Raw genomic sequence first — 19,602 nt, 5'->3', positions numbered from 1 at the left:
CACACACACACACACACACACACACACACACACACACACACACAGAACATCTTAAGTATGGCTGTAACATTATAACTCAAAAAAGAAAAAGAAAAAACCCCAAAAAACTATTGATACTTTACTTATAAACATTGTTTCAACCCGCAGATGGACTGAAACTGCTGGAGTTGCTGGATGGGCTGAAAGTCTGGACACTCACACGGTGCTCGATACACTGAAGCTGCTTTTATAATCACAGTTGGCTTACTGAACAAACAATTGAACTTTAAGCAAGCAACACCACAATGATTCAAGAACAATGAACACTGTAACTGCCTCTTAAAGAAAAACAAACATTGTGATTGGAGTAGCTCATCTGTTCTGATCATTGCTGCTAGGTAAGACTTGATCGTCTATGAGTACCAGAAAGCGGACCTCAGTGAGCACAGCTAATGACTGATGGTGTCCTCTAGAAGGAAACGGATAATGCAAAACTGTTTGTTCTAATTGCTTTTATATACACAGGCAACACTGCACTTCTGGAAACTGAATAGATTCAATCTGTGAGGTAAAGAACAAGTAGTTTCCCCCCCCCCTGTATATATACACACTTTTTATTACCATGGTATAAAAACAAAATAAATAAAGCTTTTGATTGAGCTATGATTTTGCATGTTATATTTTTTTCTCCACCTCTAGGAATGTACACAAAAGCTTACACTGATTAATATGGGGGGGAAAGGGAAACCATTGATTAACATCATTTATATGCTGTATGTTTGGCGCATTGGGAGTGTCTTTGGAGTTTAATTAGTTGTTGTTTTCTTTGGTTGTCACAGTAACAAGTTGTTTGGCAGCTTTGGCTATGTCATAGGCGCACTGAATGACCTGCTGAGTGACCAGCTGGATGTCTGACGGGCTGAGGTTGTGTTCTGCGGCCTTCTGGCACTCTCTGTGGAGCCGGCTAGCGCTTGAAGTCAGCAGACACAGAGACCCTCGCACTGTCTCTGAGGACGGCCTCTGAAGGGAGGAGGGAAGGAGATTTGATAAGGCGAGGACATGAAAGCGTTCGTAATCACTTTATGTGCTAGGCAGGCACTGGATTTCTATGAGACTACAACAAGGTAAATATTGAGATGGTAAAACAATACAATCCAATACAAGCAGTGGAACAAGCAGGTGCCACCTATCTGGACAAATAATTTTAAGCTGCTTTCACACATCCAGCCAAGCTATGAGAACAAAATGTCAGATCTGGTTCGATCAGACATTAAGCACTCTTTACTCTGTTGGGTCTCTATTACAAAGTCCGTCTGATGTGAGAATATAGCGAGTTTCACTCAAGCAACACCCTCAAAGAGTATTTGGCTTAATAAAGATTATATCCTGTTGCGTGCTACGTGTGATAAAGTGCCGCTTCTGACAATGTCCCAACCTTATTCTCCTGACATTTTCAGGAGTTCATGTGTGGAAACAACTGCCTTCAGCTGTTGTCAGACAAAGCAAATTGTTCCATTGGACACTGAGCTGCTCATCTTACCTTGGGAAACAGGGCAGCCATCTCTGTCACAGCCATGCAGATTTTTTCAGAGCAAGGCAGAAAGCTGCAGTAGGAGGAGACAAGAAGGATGAATGGGTGAAATTTTTTTCCACAAACCTTTCTCAAAACGATCAAAAAGAGCAACGGGGTGTAATAGTGTTAGGCTATTTAGGATTTCATTCAACTGTTTTCAAAGTTGTACAGTAAATAAATAAAGAATAAGCGATCATTTAAAAACAATACTTGGCACCTTTCTGTTCTATGAAAGCAGTGAATGGCATTTCTGGGCAGGGCCACACCACGAAGGACATTTATTTAACACTATTTTAAAATCTGCTGCCTTGATCAGCAGCACGTCTTAAAAATGTGAACAGACCAAAACAGTCGATGTATGTAATTTATCTTTTAAAGCCATTTGAATGAAACGCATTTTTCAATAATCGAATCAAATTTTTTTATGTCACTCAAATGTGTACACACATGACTAACGTAGGCAGTGCTAACATGCTAGCACCAGCAGCCTGTCCTTGTTTGTTTACACACCGCTTCAGTTGAGAGGTTGTATGCCAGTTTAGTCGAGCAGAATCGTGCTGGCTCACACGGCTGTTGTGCGTTATACTTTCCACCGTTCTTATTTACAACTTCCCATTCCAGAGAGACAATGGCTCTAGTTCATTAATAAAATATGAACTATTATTTTAGTACCAGCTAGTGTTTCTAGAAGCGACACGGAAGTTCAGCAGCATTTAACCATGTAGCTGCTCATATCCCTGGAGCTAGATGGGAAACATTGTTAATCTCAAGATATTTACACAAAAGAAAAAGGGGGACAATGTAAGCAATAACCTACAAAAAGGAAAACGGGTAGCAGTGTGGAACAGTTAAAAAAAAAAAAAAAAACTACAGTAAAAATAATAAAGAAATTATTAATAAACAAGTAACTACTGTGGACTTGGCAAACCACAGGGGAAAATAAGATCATGTGCTGTTTGTTTCCTGTTAGGTGCATTGACAGACCTAAGACCCACACTCCTTAGACTCACACAGAGGGATCCTAAACAGGGCTGGAAATCAGAGTGCTGCTTGGTTATCACCAATATGTGAGTAACTGTATTCACGCTGCAACTCAGGTGAAAATAAGGAGACTTTTAGTTCCTTAGGATGCAAGCTGGCATCATCCAGGCCAAGGCCCTATACACAACTTTTAAAAAAAACCACTGACCTAAAAGCACCTGGGCAAAGTCAGCTCTTAAACAAATCAGGCAGAATGACAGAAATACAAGCACGGAATCTGAGCCAGACGGTGGAAAAACTGAGGTTCACAGTGCATCGGGTGAAAAGATTTTATTTTGAATAGCTAGAAATTTCAGATGTTTTTGAAATATAACTTGGCTCATTTTGTATAAATATCACATTACATGTTATTCATATAACTGCTCAATACCTTTCATGTTTGGTCTCCTGAGCAGCTCTCAGAAGCTCCTGGATGTTCTTAGTGATCTGCTCCGTCTTACAGATGACGTCCTCTGTGCAAGGCAGGGTGGCATCCTCCTCGCCCTCCTCCTGCTGGTGGGCTGCTTCAGAGGCAGCAAGAGGGCTGCTACAAATAAAAACAGAGAACTGACAACTGATCTTCTTACAGGAGTGTTACTTAAAGAACCCACCAAACAATGAATTATACAATAAAGGTGGATCTTTTGAAGAGGATAATGAAATCAAGATGAAAACAAAAAGTATCACACAGAGAGTTGACCTCAAAAGTACCTGTTGGGTGGAGTTTGGATAAAAGAAAAACTCTACTTTGAAAGAAACAGCTTTTTACAGAAACTGGTTGACTTCAGGCTAAAGTCAGGGTCAGGCTTCTAAAAGCTAAAGGACGATAAATTACAGAGGACAATATTCTAAATAACTGATCTGTAGTGAAGCCAGTAGGTGGGTGCAGTGTTTCCCGACAGACTTCGCTTGAACGGTGAAGCTTTTGACTGGTACTACACATCCTGCAATTTAATGCCATTTTTTCATAATTGGTGGGAATAATGCAGTGGCTTTATTAGTGGAAAATCCCCTTGCTCTTATTTTGAAAGTTCAGTTGCTCCTAATCTCCCATTTTCCATTGGGCAGGCTGACCGGGTCGCTGTTGTGGCGGTCCTCAGCTGCCTCTCAAGAGACTAGAACATTTCTTAACAAGTGGTATACCCTTACTTAATTAGATTCACTCCTATTTTTTTCTTTAAAATAAGGTTAATCTTATCTAAATTCATAAATGTTAGAATTTGGTTTATATGTCAAAATATTTTTGGGAACTGTATATTATTTCATTGAACCGTGCAGGCAGGCTGAACGGCTCAAAGCCGTTTTTTTTCCTAAACACCTGTCAAAACTAATCCACATCTGGCTTCCCGTTCTCCATTCCTGTGACCTTTAACTTTGTAAGCTTCGGCTCCATCAATACTGTCATGTCTCGAGACAAGAAACAGGGGGAAAGGCTTATCCTTTTTTTTTCCATAACTTGTTCCTTTTGCTTTGAACATCCATCCATCCATCTTCCGCTTATCCTTTTCAGGGTCGCGGGGGGCGCTGGAGCCTATCCCAGCTGTCATAGGGCGAGAGGCAGGGTACACCCTGGACAGGTCGCCAGTCTGTCGCAGGGCAACACACAGAGACAGACAACCATTCGCACTCACATTCACTCGCACATTCACACCTAGTGGCAATTTGGATTATCAATTAACCTATCCCCACAAGCTGCATGTCTTTGGACGGTGGGAGGAAGCCGGAGTACCCGGAGGAACCCACGCAAACACGGGGAGAACATGCAAACTCCACACAGAAAGACCCCGGCCTGATGTTGGAATTGAACTCAGGAACCTTCTTGCTGTGCGGCAACAGTGCTAACCACCGTGCCACCGTGCTGCCGTGCTTGCTTTGAACAGTTGGTATATTAAAAAAATGTGATGCGTGCACTTCTTTCAGGAGAGAGTAAGCAAATCTTGCAAAGGGGCTTCTTTGATGTTTTATACAGGGAGTGCAGAATTATTAGGCAAATGAGTATTTTGTCCACATCATCCTCTTCATGCATGTTGTCTTACTCCAAGCTGTATAGGCTCGAAAGCCTACTACCAATTAAGCATATTAGGTGATGTGCATCTCTGTAATGAGAAGGGGTGTGGTCTAATGACATCAACACCCTATATCAGGTGTGCATAATTATTAGGCAACGTCCTTTCCTTTGGCAAAATGGGTCAAAAGAAGGACTTGACAGGCTCAGAAAAGTCAAAAATAGTGAGATATCTTGCAGAGGGATGCAGCAGTCTCAAAATTGCAAAGCTTCTGAAGCGTGATCATCGAACAATCAAGCGTTTCATTCAAAATAGTCAACAGGGTCGCAAGAAGCGTGTGGAAAAACCAAGGCGCAAAATAACTGCCCATGAACTGAGAAAAGTCAAGCGTGCAGCTGCCAAGATGCCACTTGCCACCAGTTTGGCCATATTTCAGAGCTGCAACATCACTGGAGTGCCCAAAAGCACAAGGTGTGCAATACTCAGAGACATGGCCAAGGTAAGAAAGGCTGAAAGACGACCACCACTGAACAAGACACACAAGCTGAAACGTCAAGACTGGGCCAAGAAATATCTCAAGACTGGTTTTTCTAAGGTTTTATGGACTGATGAAATGAGAGTGAGTCTTGATGGGCCAGATGGATGGGCCCGTGGCTGGATTGGTAAAGGGCAGAGAGCTCCAGTCCGACTCAGACGCCAGCAAGGTGGAGGTGGAGTACTGGTTTGGGCTGGTATCATCAAAGATGAGCTTGTGGGGCCTTTTCGGGTTGAGGATGGAGTCAAGCTCAACTCCCAGTCCTACTGCCAGTTTCTGGAAGACACCTTCTTCAAGCAGTGGTACAGGAAGAAGTCTGCATCCTTCAAGAAAAACATGATTTTCATGCAGGACAATGCTCCATCACACGCGTCCAAGTACTCCACAGCGTGGCTGGCAAGAAAGGGTATAAAAGAAGAAAAACTAATGACATGGCCTCCTTGTTCACCTGATCTGAACCCCATTGAGAACCTGTGGTCCATCATCAAATGTGAGATTTACAAGGAGGGAAAACAGTACACCTCTCTGAACAGTGTCTGGGAGGCTGTGGTTGCTGCTGCACGCAATGTTGATGGTGAACAGATCAAAACACTGACAGAATCCATGGATGGCAGGCTTTTGAGTGTCCTTGCAAAGAAAGGTGGCTATATTGGTCGCTGATTTGTTTTTGTTTTGTTTTTGAATGTCAGAAATGTATATTTGTGAATGTGGAGATGTTATATTGGTTTCACTGGTAAAAATAAATAATTGAAATGGGTATATATTTGTTTTTTGTTAAGTTGCCTAATAATTATGCACAGTAATAGTCACCTGCACACACAGATATCCCCCTAAAATAGCTAAACTAAAAACAAACTAAAAACTACTTCCAAAAACATTCAGCTTTGATATTAATGAGTTTTTTGGGTTCATTGAGAACATGGTTGTTGTTCAATAATAAAATTAGTCCTCAAAAATACAACTTGCCTAATAATTCTGCACTCCCTGTATTTGTGATCAAAGTGGCCTTCATTTTAAACCTATACAGAGAAAATGGTGTTTTAGTCTTTAAAATCAACAGTTAACAGAAGAAGATCTTACCCACTCTCCTCCATTTCAGAGTGATTGGGTGTAGTGTCATAGTCATTCTCCAGCACTGTACTCTGTCCTTCCAGACTACAGCCCTGTAGGAATGTCAGAGGACAACAGTCAATCAAACACAGTATATACTGTATGTGATTAGTTAGATAAGTTATCACAGCAGCAAATGTGGCCGCACAGAAATTAGAAACATGCAATTCTAAAATCAAACCTGTGATCTCATTATTATTAAGACATCTCACTGTGAAGAGAAAAAAAAGGCAGAAACGATACAATCAGTTCATGTGGCGGAGCACAGCTGCACTGCCCAGGATGCGATTAGTAGACGCGAAGATGTCAACTGTCCTCTGTTTTATCAGAAAGTTATCCCTAAAAAGCACAATGTGGTGATCCGTTATACATCTTTCACATATACTGGATTCAGCTGTCGGATTATTCAAGCAGCCATCTCTGATGCAACATGTCAGCACTTTTGACAATGAGAAGCTGGGGTGCTCAGAAACTGAACTGTAGCAGAGGCACTGCAGTGCATGCATGCAGGCAGGAGATGCTGAGAAAAGGCAGTTTATAGACACAGGTCAGGAGAGAAGACTGTGGGGTCAAAGAGGACAGTTTTCACCGTCCCCTGGGGCTGCCTCTGAGCCGCGGGAATTTTCAGTACTTAACCCTTCGAGATCTCTCATCCCACGACCAGGAGAGGGAAGAGGGGAAGGTAGGAAGGGAGGAAGCAGCCGTCCCCAAAGGACCCCTACCAATCTAGAAAGGGGTCAAACCAAGTTGAGCATACTCTATTGAGATGCAATGAATGAATGAATGAATGAATATAAAAAAAACAACAACACCAGCCCCAAGCCAGGCATCACCACTTTGGTAAATTAAGAATGAAAACAGTGGTACTCCTGTGCTTACATTGGTAGGGAAGGGTTGTAAAATGACTCCATCGTCATGCCGAGCTGTGTCAACTCGGTGGGGGTACTGCCTTGGAGTAGAGCCTGTCTCATACATGGACCTGGCGCGGCCTCCGCGAGGTTGCTGTCGACCAAAGAGGCCCTGGGGTTGTTGCTGTCCGCTGGGGGTTTGCCATCGCAGTGTTGTGTTTTCAGTCTGCAGGGAATTCAGCTGTAGAGAACAAAAACATCTTTCAATTTGACTCTTAACTGTGAGCTGATCTCCACACAAAAGCCGGGCGCGGCACCAATAATAGAGTAGATTACAGCTAGGCCTCCAGGTGGGAAGCTATTCGGATAAGGTTCAACTTATCTTCATCTCTGTTTTGTTCTTGTTTCTGCTCAAGGTCCTTCAAACAACAAAAGGCTTGCTTCCTTGACAAATGAAATGCTGACAATGTATGTTGAAAAAACAAACAAACAAACAAAAAAAAAACCCCACCACAGATCTTGAAGTGCGACACCCCCTGATAAAGTGCCACAGAGGGGGTTGCCCTTATTTACACAAACAGTGCTTACACTCTGAAAAAACAACAGCTTCAAAAAACAAAAAGTAGGTATTACTATGCAAAAATAAGCACATCAAGTCAATATTTAAAACTATGAGACATACCCAAGGTAAAGTTGAGAGGCATCAATAAAATAAACCTGGGATTCTGATGAAGCACAAGGGGTACAGACCGCACAAAAACTGGGTTGTCTACAATTTTGTCCTTTGCTTTAGTTTATGTTTCTGAGTGCAACAATGACTGATGTAACATATAACACAAATTACATTAGAAAATGCAGTTATAGAGAAACAGTTTTTCCTATGATCATCAGTATTGTAAGAACTTGAATGCATATTTTCTCTAACAACAACAACAAAAAAAAAGCCTTTGTTGACTGATTTTGTTGCACTTCAGTCTTTACATCCACAGGCGTTTTGTTCGGCTCTGCTACTTTTCTACCAGAGAGAAGGGGAGGGAATAGTAAACACGATTGTTTCCCAAAAACAAGTAGAGCTGTAAAAATGTGCATGTTTGAATACCACCGGGGAAAAGAGGGACTTTCGAAATACCAAGATATGAGGAAGTGAGTGATGTGGCATGCCTGAAATAAATAGTATAAATTAGACAGTTGTGGGTTGTGGGTCTACAAGTCAGGAACCTAACTTGCTGACATTTGTGTAATGGAAAAAGCTAACTCCAGTTATTTTTCTGCATTTAGGTGGTTCCTAAATAATCATTGCAGATTTATGCTATGGAGCAAAATGTCCTCTGTGGGTTGCCTTTTAAGATCTGACATAGGATTTGAGTTTACATCACAAACATCTATAACATAAAATACTGCTTTGCAATTTGAAATCTGCTATCCTTGTCACAGGAATCTTAATGCATCCAGACACATTGTAGCCATTTTCTCTGTTCACAAAAAAACAACAGCATGACTTCCTTAAATGATTTTCAGTTACATCTAACTGCTTATTAACACAAAATATCTAATCAGCCAGCCTAACAGGAAGGCAACATTAACTCAAAGAACCACTTATTATAACCAGCGTGTGCAGAAGAAGAACAACAGGTGGAATCTTGAAGCAGATGGGCTACAGCAGCAGAAGACCACACCGTACATAACTCCTGTGAGCTTAGAGCAGGTAACTTGCACAGGCTCACCTAAACTGGACAAGAGAAAATTGACCTGCTGTGATGAGTCTCAATTTCTGCTGTGACATTTGGATGATAGGGTCAGAATTTGGTATGAACGATTCGAAGAACAACTGTTCAGGCAGGTGGTGGTGGTGAAATGTTGTGGGAGCTATTTAGTACCCTTTAGTACCAAATGACCATCATTTAAACACCATAGCTACCTGAGTATCATTGTTAACCATGTCCATGACTTTATGACCACGGTGTACCCATGTTCTGATGGCTGCTATGATAACATGCCAAGTCACAAAGCTCAAATTTACAGTTACCTCAGTCTTGAAGACAAAATAAAAAACAAAACAAAAAAAAAAAACAGCATTTCTTTTGTTTTTCATTTTGAATAATGTATGATTCTATCTATACATACACACACACAAACCATTTAAGACTGTGTAGAGTTAAGAAAGCATTTTAGGGTAAAGACAGTGATACATCTCATCTATAAACCCTGAGTTGGGTTATACTAACATTACATGTTAAACACAATTTCAGGATGTTATGTTTAAATAGCAACATTATTATGCAATTTATAACCAGAACAAGAAACACCAGAGACAATGTGATACATAAAGTGACCTCGACTTTTGCGTCTTAACTAACCTTGCTCTGCATCAAACGTAGCTCTTCACTAAGGTGACAGTTGACTTTCAGAAGCTGTTGTATTTTGGCTTCTGATGCAGTGAGGGCGCTCTTCACCTCCATAAATTCTTGCACTGTGATTGGTCCATCAGACAGATCAGAAGACTCTGAGCTCTGCAGTGAAACATGCATACGGACATAAGATGGGATTCATTTGATCTGTATTACAAGTAAAGCCTACAGTAAGCAATGGAATAACAGGCTTCAAGAGACATTAACCTTGGTCCTTCCATCATTGCAGCTGTCTCCACACGTTGCCTCTTGGACCGGATCTTCATCTGATGCCACACTGTCGTAATCTGGCTGGTCATTATCTTGGCCCTCACTGTTGTGGTGACCGTCTATTCCCTGAAGGATCAACTCCACATTATCTGAAAGCAGAGCCAAAGATCAAAGGACTAGGGATCAAACAGCAGTGCTGGCTACGGGCAGCTGTTTCAATCCCTTTTTATTGATTGAATCCAACACCCAGCATTCTTTATAGTGACCTCCTACAATTTTTCTTGGTTTTCTGTGAGTTGCAGCATGCAGGACATTATTAAGCCCCTTTTCACACATGGTTGAAACTTTAATTGTTGTCTGTGTACCGTAGCGTTGTCTATATTTCGCTCCACATTGAACTACAAAGAAAACACTTTCTGCATCTTATTATAGGCCAACAAATTTAGGTTCCCCCCCCCCACTGCTTGCGGTTTTTGAAAGTGTTCTTCTGTTTATATGCTAAGCAGGACATTTACAAACTTAATATAGCCCAAAAAATAAAAGCAGATTAGCAGGGGAATTTAACATGTGCTACAAGTGGAAAATAATCATGTCCTACCTTTGGGACTTTCACAGGAATTACCCCACTGCCGTCGCTTAGCATCTGTTAGAATATCGATGACCAGTGTGGCAAATTCGTGAGCACTAAATCTTGCCAATTTCTGACGACCCTGAGAAAGCAAATAGATTAAAACCAAACCAATTACCAAATCTACTAGTCGCATACAAAGAAGTGAAGTTATAACATGAGGACATAAGGTGACAGCACTTGCCTGGTTTCTGGTAGATGAGTACTCAGGATTGACAGGCAGAAAAGGCACAACTGTGGTGTCTGTTACCAGCGTGCTGTGGTTCTGAGTGGCCAGCCACACTGAAAAAAGCAAGATGCACATAATGTTTAAATAAAATGTAAAAGAGCTTTATAGACGGTGTGATTTTTGAAAAATTATTTTTTTTAAAACAGTTCTTGTAATTCAACCTGCATCCGTTTCTCTTCTGTCGACTTCATCATAAACATCCATGGCCAGCTCTTCAAACTGATGGTTGCTTAGCTACGGCAAAGTAAGCAGAATTAGCACTTCTGTTTCCTAAAGAATAAACAGCAGATGAAGAAGAGGCTACACTGTAAATGTCACGGGAAACAAATCCCATGTAAAAACGTCTTACCGACTGCAGCTTCTTCTTTGCAGCTTTTGCAAACTCTGACAAATCCAGGCTGCTTTAAATGGAGAAATTAACAAAGTTTATTTATCCTGCAGGAAACGGCTCCACACTCACAAGAACAGTGGCTCGTGGCAAATGAGAAACTTACTTATTTCTTATCCATCAAATGCAGCACAAGAAAATAAGATGGTTAACGTATATCAACGGAAACTCACATTAACTCATTACCAGATCAAGTTTTTCAAATTAAAAGCTTTAACATTTACCTGTCTGCCATCTGAGGAATGATGAAGTGTTGCCCATTTCTGTGATCTGTAGCACAACAATGAAGAGATAATGTTTCAAATATTTTCACAATCAAAAGTTCTTGGGGTTTTTTTGGCAGGGACTGACCCACTAGTGTGGTGAGGATAGCACAAAGTTGGAAGTGGTGATTTATAAAGTTGGTGATATGTATGTAATCTGTTTTATTTTTTAAATCATATGATTTAATCTTATTGTCATTTGTTTTATCTTTCCAATTTTGTATCGAGTACTTAAATATTAAGTACTGTGTTTGCACAAAATATTTTAAATATAGGACTCCAGAAAACACTTTTTTTTTTCAGTTATTTTTTAACAGTTTGTGTTGTTTAACTCATTTTTTTGCATAAAAATGATTGAAAGCCATTTTAAAGCTATTGAATACATCCCTCTAATGCAAAGCTGCAGCTGTGGTTGACTGATTTGCTGCATTTACCTGGTCTTCGTCCACAAAGGTAAAATGTTAGCCGGTCAGTGAGTTCATACTGGATCTCCACTAGTCTCTCTGCCAGCTCCTGATGCCCAGCTTGTCTGCAGAGGTACGGAACAAAAAGGTCAAGTTTCAGAAATGTGCTAAAGAACTACAGCTAAAAATATCTCAGGTACCTTACAATGCCTTACAATGTCAGCATCATATTTTAAATCATGTACTCCCATACTATTCCACTATTTGGAGTGATTTTCAAAATAATTTTGTTTCACAACAAAAAAAAATATTTATTACAGCACTACAACATTCAATTTGATGAAAACCATCACAAATAACAGGTTCTGCTTGTTGGTTTCTGAAGGCTGTGGGGACGGGTTCAGTAAAAGCTCAATAAGGAGCGTTACTTTAAACTGAGTGAGTTACCAGAGTAACAGACTCTCTGAAAGTAACTTGCTCATTGGCAGGCTTTCCTCAACAAACTGAGGTTTTCTGTGACTTTTCACCTCCCACTCTTGAACCAGCAGTCAGACACACTATTTAATTTCCTCATTCATACAGACAATATCAAACCACACAGCAGAGCACATTAAGTCTTATCATCTCATCTATGCGTTATCTTGTCTTCTTACACTATGTAACCGTTTCACTAATCAGTCATCAGTGTAATAGTAGAGTCATTGATAAATCTCATTCAACTAAAACCTGTAAGCTCTTTGACAGCCATCAGGTTGTCTGCCAGTTAGTCTGCACTGAACTATTAAGGCAGTGTTACTGTAGTAATCATTGATCAGGGAATACCAACAACATGTTGTAATCTGTTAAACTAATGTAAAAATGCCTCACACCACACTATTATGTTGGAGTTAGTGTGAGTATTTCTGAGTGAAGACGAGTCTTAGATGACCTTTAGATTCAAAATTTTGGACTAAATGAACAATTGAGAACAATTTTCTCAATATGTGCCGACTGCATTCCATTTTAATGCACCCTGACACTTTTAATCTAAAGCTAAATTGAAACTTACTATAAACTAACCAAGCTGAGTCATCAGCTCACTGCACAACTGAATTCCTCCTTTCTCTTCTGCCTTGCTCGTTTCATTGAATTAGTCAAACTCGGACATAAAGCCACTTTTTGTCTAGCATTGTAAAAGGCATGTTAAATATTTTAGCCATTTCAGCGGGTGACAATATTTCCTCCTCCCCTCCATTTCCAGCTTAGCTGTTTTTGTCCTTTTCTGCTGTGTATTGCTGGCTACTTCCTGTCACTTGCTGTTTTTAGTATCCGGCTAACATTTCCACAAGATACAACATGTAAAGCAAGAGCACAGCTATTTTTTTTTCCCTGTGTATTTTTACATCTGCATCTTGTGCATCATTTCCTGTATCACAGCCACTAATGAGCTGGACTGCATCTCTTAAGGTGATGCTTGCAGCTGCACTAACATTACACATAGGAATCCCAACTTTACAGCGTCAAATACTGTTTCGCAGCTTTCTGCGTTTTCTATACAAGACATATGCCTGAAGTCATTTTCCCAACATACAGAAAATGAACAAGGCTCCTGAATTCGCTTGACTACAACATATGATCCACTTAAATGCGTGAAAGCAGAATGCCACTTAAAAGTGAAACTTCTAAATTTATCTTGCGGTATTAACATCATCAAGTGTCAATATAACATTTCGACTGCTCTCACCTAAAAAAAAACAAACAAAACAAAACCCCAAACCTTTTATCAGAACATTTGAAGGTGTTAAAATAAAAAATACAGGCTATACATTACCTTGCATAATCAATGGGGGTCTTCCCACTCGAGTCCAGCGCCCCAGGATCAGCTCCATAAACTGCCAATAGCTCCGCTTGTAATATTTGACCTGCTTTTGCTGCTATGTGTAGTGGGGTGTTTCCCTTCTCCTAAAATTTGAAGGGGGAAAAAAAAACAGTGGTTAATCATTAGTATTATCATGCCCACTTCCAAATCAACTTTCTGCTTATTCCCCCAAACTTACTGGATGAAAGAAGTTAGCCTGAGCTCCTAAAGATAAGAGTCTAAGGCAGGTCTCCAGGTTCCCAGTACGGACACTGGAATGAAGTTGCTGAAAGACATTTAACAAGAACCTTGTTTAAAATCCGTTACAGCTGATTATGAAGACACTGTGTTGGCTTTAGGCCTTCTTATAACTTTGGTGACAGGTTATTTCTTTTTAATGCAGTACTCTGTTGAGATATACATATACACATAACGACCAGCCGCATTGCCATACAAGGTGCCTCCACGACAGCACAACAGTCGCTGCACACTATAAAAAATTTCAGGAACAGCAGCAACCCAAGACATTTAACGAACGCCATTCTACAAAGAAAGTTCAACACAGCCAGACTTTTTTTGGCTGAGCGTCTGAAAAACCATTCAAACCCCAGTTGAAGATAACGGCTATCACAGTGGTGGTTACCAGCTTCCTCTTTTAAGCAGAGTGTCTGCTTCAGGCTCTGTTCACGGTCACATAAAAAGTGGCTTTTAAAGGTCATATAAAAGGGTAATTAAAATTCTATAAAGGACATAAAAACTGCAAAAGTAAAATGCAACACTATTGCAAATTAATGCAGGAAAAAAAGTATTAATCTAGCAATTTAGTACAGAGTGATAATATAAACATTTTAATTCAATTTAATGTTTTGTTTTTTTATTGCCGAGTACGCTCTCTGTGCTTTAATCTGGATAGATTTTAACAAGAAATCTTACCATCCCACAGCCTAGTAAAGGCGACATGGACAAGTGAAATTTATTTTATCAACTGAACAGGTGTTCTTGGTGTAAAGGCGACATGGACAAGTGAAATTTATTTTATCAACTGAACAGGTGTTCTTGGTGTGTGTTCTGTGTTCTAGTTGCTGAATTCCCACAGATTACAATCAAGTAGAACAACATTAAAACATTTTCTGCATCAACAAATCAATACATGCACATTCCCAGGACAATGTGACGCACAGTCAGAGTTAGCACTTCATTCAGTAAGTTATGGCTTAACAAGCTGCACATATAAAAAAGTATGCCACCAGCACAGAATCTACATAAGACTTAAAACATACTGTAAATAAAAGAATCACTGAAAATGTGGCACTTCCAGATGATTTTAAATTAAGACTCAGAACATACCTTGTTCCCGACCAGGTTAGGTGTTCAGCATAAGTTACCATGGTTAATAATCCAGGTAAAAAACATGGACACAGAAAACTCTGATTTTAATCACATAGTCCCCTAAGCCATTAATGTTGCTTTATAGTCCACTCATTTGCCTTCTGCCTGCCATTCCCCAGAACCTAATCCAATCAATCATCCACAGGATGCACTAGAATAGGTTTGACCTACACAGACCCCACCCGACAATCCCTCACAATCCACAGGAGGACAACTTCCTCCACAGGATAGCCCCATGTCCATGCCCTGTTTGGTGACATTGGGGAGGGGCTACGTAATATTAGTAGCCCAGGTTAAGTTTGAGGAAACTCATCACTGGATTTTGCAGGAACTGGTCAGATATCAACATTAAAATCAAACACTTGCTGTATTACAATAAAGTCTCAAAGATCCTCTTTTTTTTGAACGTCTAATAGTGTTACAAGAGGAACGTTTAAATGAAACAACAGAGTAAATTGTCACCTTGCTGAGGTCTTTTGCAGTCACACTGTCATCCTCCCGACAAGGCATCCGATGTACATACGCCAGCATCTGATATTTTGCCTTGATGAACTCTGTCTTATTAGGACTGGAAACAACAATAGACTCTCACAATCTCAAAATGTGGACATTAATTACAAGTTTTCAAGTGAGCACATCACTGTTTATCTTTGTTTATGATTAAGACAAACACTGACGAGAAGCGAACACTTAAACTGGACATTAAACAATGGACTGCAGATTTGTATGTGCAGCATTACATTAATGGCAGAGAAACGTATCGGTCATGTAAACCACCATACCGCCACAACGCTAGATTCGTCTGGCTTTCACGTAAGCCAAGAATCTTAGGGGTGCAATTTAGGTCACATCCAAACTCTGTCGTTGCTCGTTTTAATACAAAATATTTACGCAAATAGAAAAGAATAGTTATAGTAAAAATACCCTAAATTTATTAATCCCAAAAACAACGTCCAGCAATCAGAATAAATCCATATGGTGTGAATGAAGTTGAACAGAATTTAAAGCAGTTGAATTGTCTGTAATTAACCACTAAGCAGCATTGGTCCCAGCAGAATTCCCCCACAGTTCCAGTGGTTTTAAAACACCTGGAACTAAACATTTCAAACTACACCTTAAGGAACTAAATTTAGCCTGTTTCCAGTTTAAACTGCTGAGCACCCAAGATCCTTAAAATGTTTCTCGGGGAAAGTGCTTGTGGTGGAAACCTTATAAGATAGCGTCCATCTCAGAAATTGCATTTGGGAAGAAGTTATGAAAGTGCTTGCTCCAAGTGTGCGGGTCAGACACAGCACTGCTGTGATTACATGTGGCTGACTGTTTATCTTTACTCCCCAAGCTACACAGCAGACTGACATGGTGTTTATAACAGGCTTTAGTACATCAAATCTCTTTGCTTCGCAGATTTTGTTTTTGTTGTACTATGACTTCTAAAGGATGGGAAAAACTCCTCACAAAAAGCATTACCTTTAAAGGAGGTACTCTTCTAAAATTCAGTTTCTTGCATGATCATGTAGCTGATCAGCTAGACCGCACTGCAGATATATTTATTTTCAAACGTGCTTGTCAGCTGATCAAGCAAGTTCTCCAAGTAAGTTAAGACTGACTATCTGTGAGTGACGTTCATGGTAGAGCGGGCTGATTAGGCATGTTTACTGACCTTAGCAAAGAAAATCAATTTTGTCAATACAATTTAATATCAAAGTGCAATCAAGTGTACCAAAAACCAGCAATGACATATTTTTAAAAATAAAACTTACTGCACTCTGTCCTGTGGGTTGGCTTTGCGTTTCCCACTCACTGAAGAGGAAGGATCCAGAAGACTGTGCTCCCATATGGAATTAGCTCCATTGCCATACAGTGTTTGAACCATCTGAAACAAGAAAGCACATTAACATTTTTAGAACAGGCAGAAAATACTTTGGGGATTCCTAGTCATACATGGTCCTCTTATATATTTACATATTGCATTATGGAGAACAGACTGTACTCATTTGCATCTTTGCGTTTGATTTATGGAGATCGTGTCCCCGCTTCCCCACCTGCAGCTGTGAGTGTGGCCACGGAGAATGAGTCAGATGTCGGACTTGAGAGCTGTGTCTCCCAAGACCTCGATGGATGCTGCAGCACTCATCGCAGATCAGCACACCCCTGTTAACAGAGGCCCAGCGAGGTTCTACGATACAGATACAGTGCTTTTTATCCCATGAGTCTAATATTTGATGAACAACGTAACAGACAGCCTTAACCCAGAGCAGTAACTCCCTCTAACCAGACGAAGATATTCGCTGACTTGCAGTAAGACATGACTGCTTTAGGTAAGGTGTATCCCACCCTCAAATCTTTGACATAATCAAGAAACGTTTTCACAAGCATTAACACCCACTGTGCGGCATTACTGATTATCAGCAAGTTAGCGCTGTCTTCCGAGCAGTCTTATTTAAGAAATTAAATAATACTGCCTTTAACGCACCACTAACCTTACTGTAACCCGACAACCAATACAGTCAAGCAACTAGTTCAGAATAAGACAGGTTAATGTGATTACACAGGCACGCCTTCACAAAAAGGGGGAAAAAAGAGGAAGAAAAAAAACACCTAACGTTTCCACAAGAAAAAATACAACCGCTACAATTAGTAATTCAGCTAATTGCTAATTGTTAGTACAGTCGCAGTAACTAGCCAGGCTAACAAGACGCTCCGATAACTTATAGTGGGGGCTAGCTGGTTAGCTGGATAGCTAACGTTACAGCTAGCTTGTCTGGCATCGTACCCGGAGCACTGCAATCAGCGCAGACCTCTCTGCTTCGCACTCGCTTTGACATCCCTTAGACGAAATCCTTCGAGTCCAGGAGAAACAAATATCTGGAAGTTACGTTGCAACACAGCTACACAGAGATATGACAGGATAGTTCGCCCGGCTGATTGTATTTTACACTTTTAGCGACTGTAGCCGTCAGCCCTCCCCTCTGTTGAACAAAGCCGTGACCCATTCCAACACTCACACAGCCTCCTCCGCGCCTCATAGGCTGCTTCCTTCCTTGTTTCCTTCAGTGGCTTCTAAAGGCCCTACAGAGTGCAGAAAGCACCACCATCAGGAGACTAACGCGATAAAGGAAAATTGTCACACTGGACACAATAAAAGCCACCCTGGCCTGCCACTGAAATTAACAAAAGTGGAAATTCACTGTTCGGTATGAATAAAATAAATACAATGTACAGTGCAGATTTGTTTAATTGATTAATTGTATTTATTTATTTACTTGCATTCTTGTCACGCATACATCTTTCAGATCATCAAGACACAAAATCCACTTTTGGTGGTGGTGGTTTTATTTAAGAGGAAAAAAATATCCAAATATAGGTGGACTTTTTTCTTCTTCTTTTTTTTTTTTAAAGAAACCAATCAGGCACCCAGGTCTGATTACTGCCAGACCTGCTGAATCAAGAACTCAATTAATTAGAAACTGTCTGGCAAAGTAGGCTAAAAGATCTCAAAAGTAACAAATTGAGATGCTTTGGCATAACACCAAACAGGCCATTTATCCTAGAAAAATCTTCAGTGTGGCTCCATTAAAGCAATTCTGCAAAGAAGAGTGAGACACAATTCCTCCTCAGTGATGTGAAAGTCTAATTACCTTTGCACATGTTTGACTGCTAGTTATTAGGTTTGGTGGCAACTGCTTTTACACATAGGGTCGGGTCGTTTTGAAAACCCTTTTCCCTTAATAAATGAAATAAGCATTTGAAAATTGGATTTTATACTGTATTTATTGAGAGAACTTTATGTCACTTTTAATTGTTTGTTTACTTCTGGCATCTCCTTTTAGATTAAACTTTTTTTTTACTCCAGTACATAGATCTGGCACCCTCAAAGCCACTACATTTTGCATATCATCAAAAAAGATTATAGAATAAAATGCATTCATTCTCTAAAACTTCAAACTAAAACATCTGTTGCAGAGGATTACATTAGAGCACAGTAAACAGAAGAGAAATGGCTTTCCTCTGCTCAGAGCCCACAGCCCACTTTATTTCAAATAGCCACAATAGGCACATCTCAACATCATTTTGAGGAAGTATAGGGCTTGGTTGAATGCAAAAGAAATCACTATTGAGAGTTCTTCACCTCTTCACCTCACTGTGCAATACCGTTTGTGCAATACTTTTGTTAATAGTCAATGGTGCAATAGACCTCAATACTTGAAATGTGCAATTCACTTGTATTTTTATTTTATTCCTATTTATTCTATTTATCCCCTTCGTATATTTTATTTATATATGTCTCTGTATTTATATATATGTGTGTGTGTGTGTGTGTGTATATATATATATATATATATATATATAATATTCTGTAACTGTAACTTCTGTCGGTGCTGTGCTTTTGGAAACCGAATTTCCCAGAGGAACCCACCCGAGGGATTAATAAAGTTTTATCTTATCTTATCTTCTTCAACCTGACACAAGGAATGGACATCAGACCAGCTAGAATCTGTGCTTTGTCCTGATGAGTCCAAATGTGACATTGTATGTATACTGTGCTGTTCTGTTCTTGTGCTGCCTAAGATGTTTCCAAATCAGAAGCAGTACATGGCTGCTTGGTTTGTGGGTTTTTTTTGTTGTTTTTTTTTTGCCTGTCCCATTTGGTTCTTTAGCCGTCAGAATTGCGCACAATGTGCTTTGAAGTAGCAGCCAAGAAAGGTGTAGTTTATGTCTATGAACAGTGAACACCCGTGTGCACACCTGTGTGGATCAGCGCACTTGTATTCAAA

The 19,602-nt window shown here is 40.1% G+C and overlaps 1 protein-coding gene across 6 annotated transcripts; it reads right to left on the bottom strand.

Moving 5' to 3' along the window:
• Positions 1-6: 6 nt before the first annotated feature.
• git2b (G protein-coupled receptor kinase interacting ArfGAP 2b) lies at positions 7-17,907 on the bottom strand. 6 transcript variants are annotated; one of them, XM_005934704.3, is made up of 21 exons: positions 17,833-17,907; positions 16,870-17,003; positions 16,588-16,700; positions 15,290-15,395; positions 13,638-13,724; positions 13,412-13,542; positions 11,632-11,726; positions 11,159-11,204; positions 11,041-11,046; positions 10,896-10,947; positions 10,708-10,780; positions 10,502-10,599; positions 10,288-10,399; positions 9,687-9,838; positions 9,429-9,581; positions 7,103-7,312; positions 6,860-6,949; positions 6,194-6,276; positions 2,964-3,119; positions 1,520-1,583; positions 7-999 (listed from the first exon to the last, which is right to left on the bottom strand). In XM_005934704.3, the coding sequence occupies exons 3-21, from the start codon at positions 16,698-16,700 to the stop codon at positions 790-792; spliced, it is 2,037 nt and encodes a 678-aa protein (XP_005934766.1). In that variant the 5' UTR covers positions 16,870-17,003; positions 17,833-17,907; the 3' UTR covers positions 7-789. The 6 variants fall into 6 exon arrangements, with proteins under 6 accessions (XP_005934766.1, XP_005934764.1, XP_014193076.1 ...); XM_005934702.2 differs by lacking the exon at positions 17,833-17,907 and adding an exon at positions 17,601-17,826; XM_014337590.2 differs by lacking the exons at positions 6,860-6,949; positions 17,833-17,907 and adding an exon at positions 17,601-17,826.
• Positions 17,908-19,602: the final 1,695 nt, after the last annotated feature.

This window comes from Haplochromis burtoni, unplaced genomic scaffold (genome assembly GCF_018398535.1).
Source record: "Haplochromis burtoni strain Fernald_Lab_line unplaced genomic scaffold, NCSU_Asbu1 Contig_182, whole genome shotgun sequence".
NCBI lineage: Eukaryota > Metazoa > Chordata > Actinopteri > Cichliformes > Cichlidae > Haplochromis > Haplochromis burtoni.
This window is presented reverse-complemented; position numbering and strand designations above follow the sequence as displayed.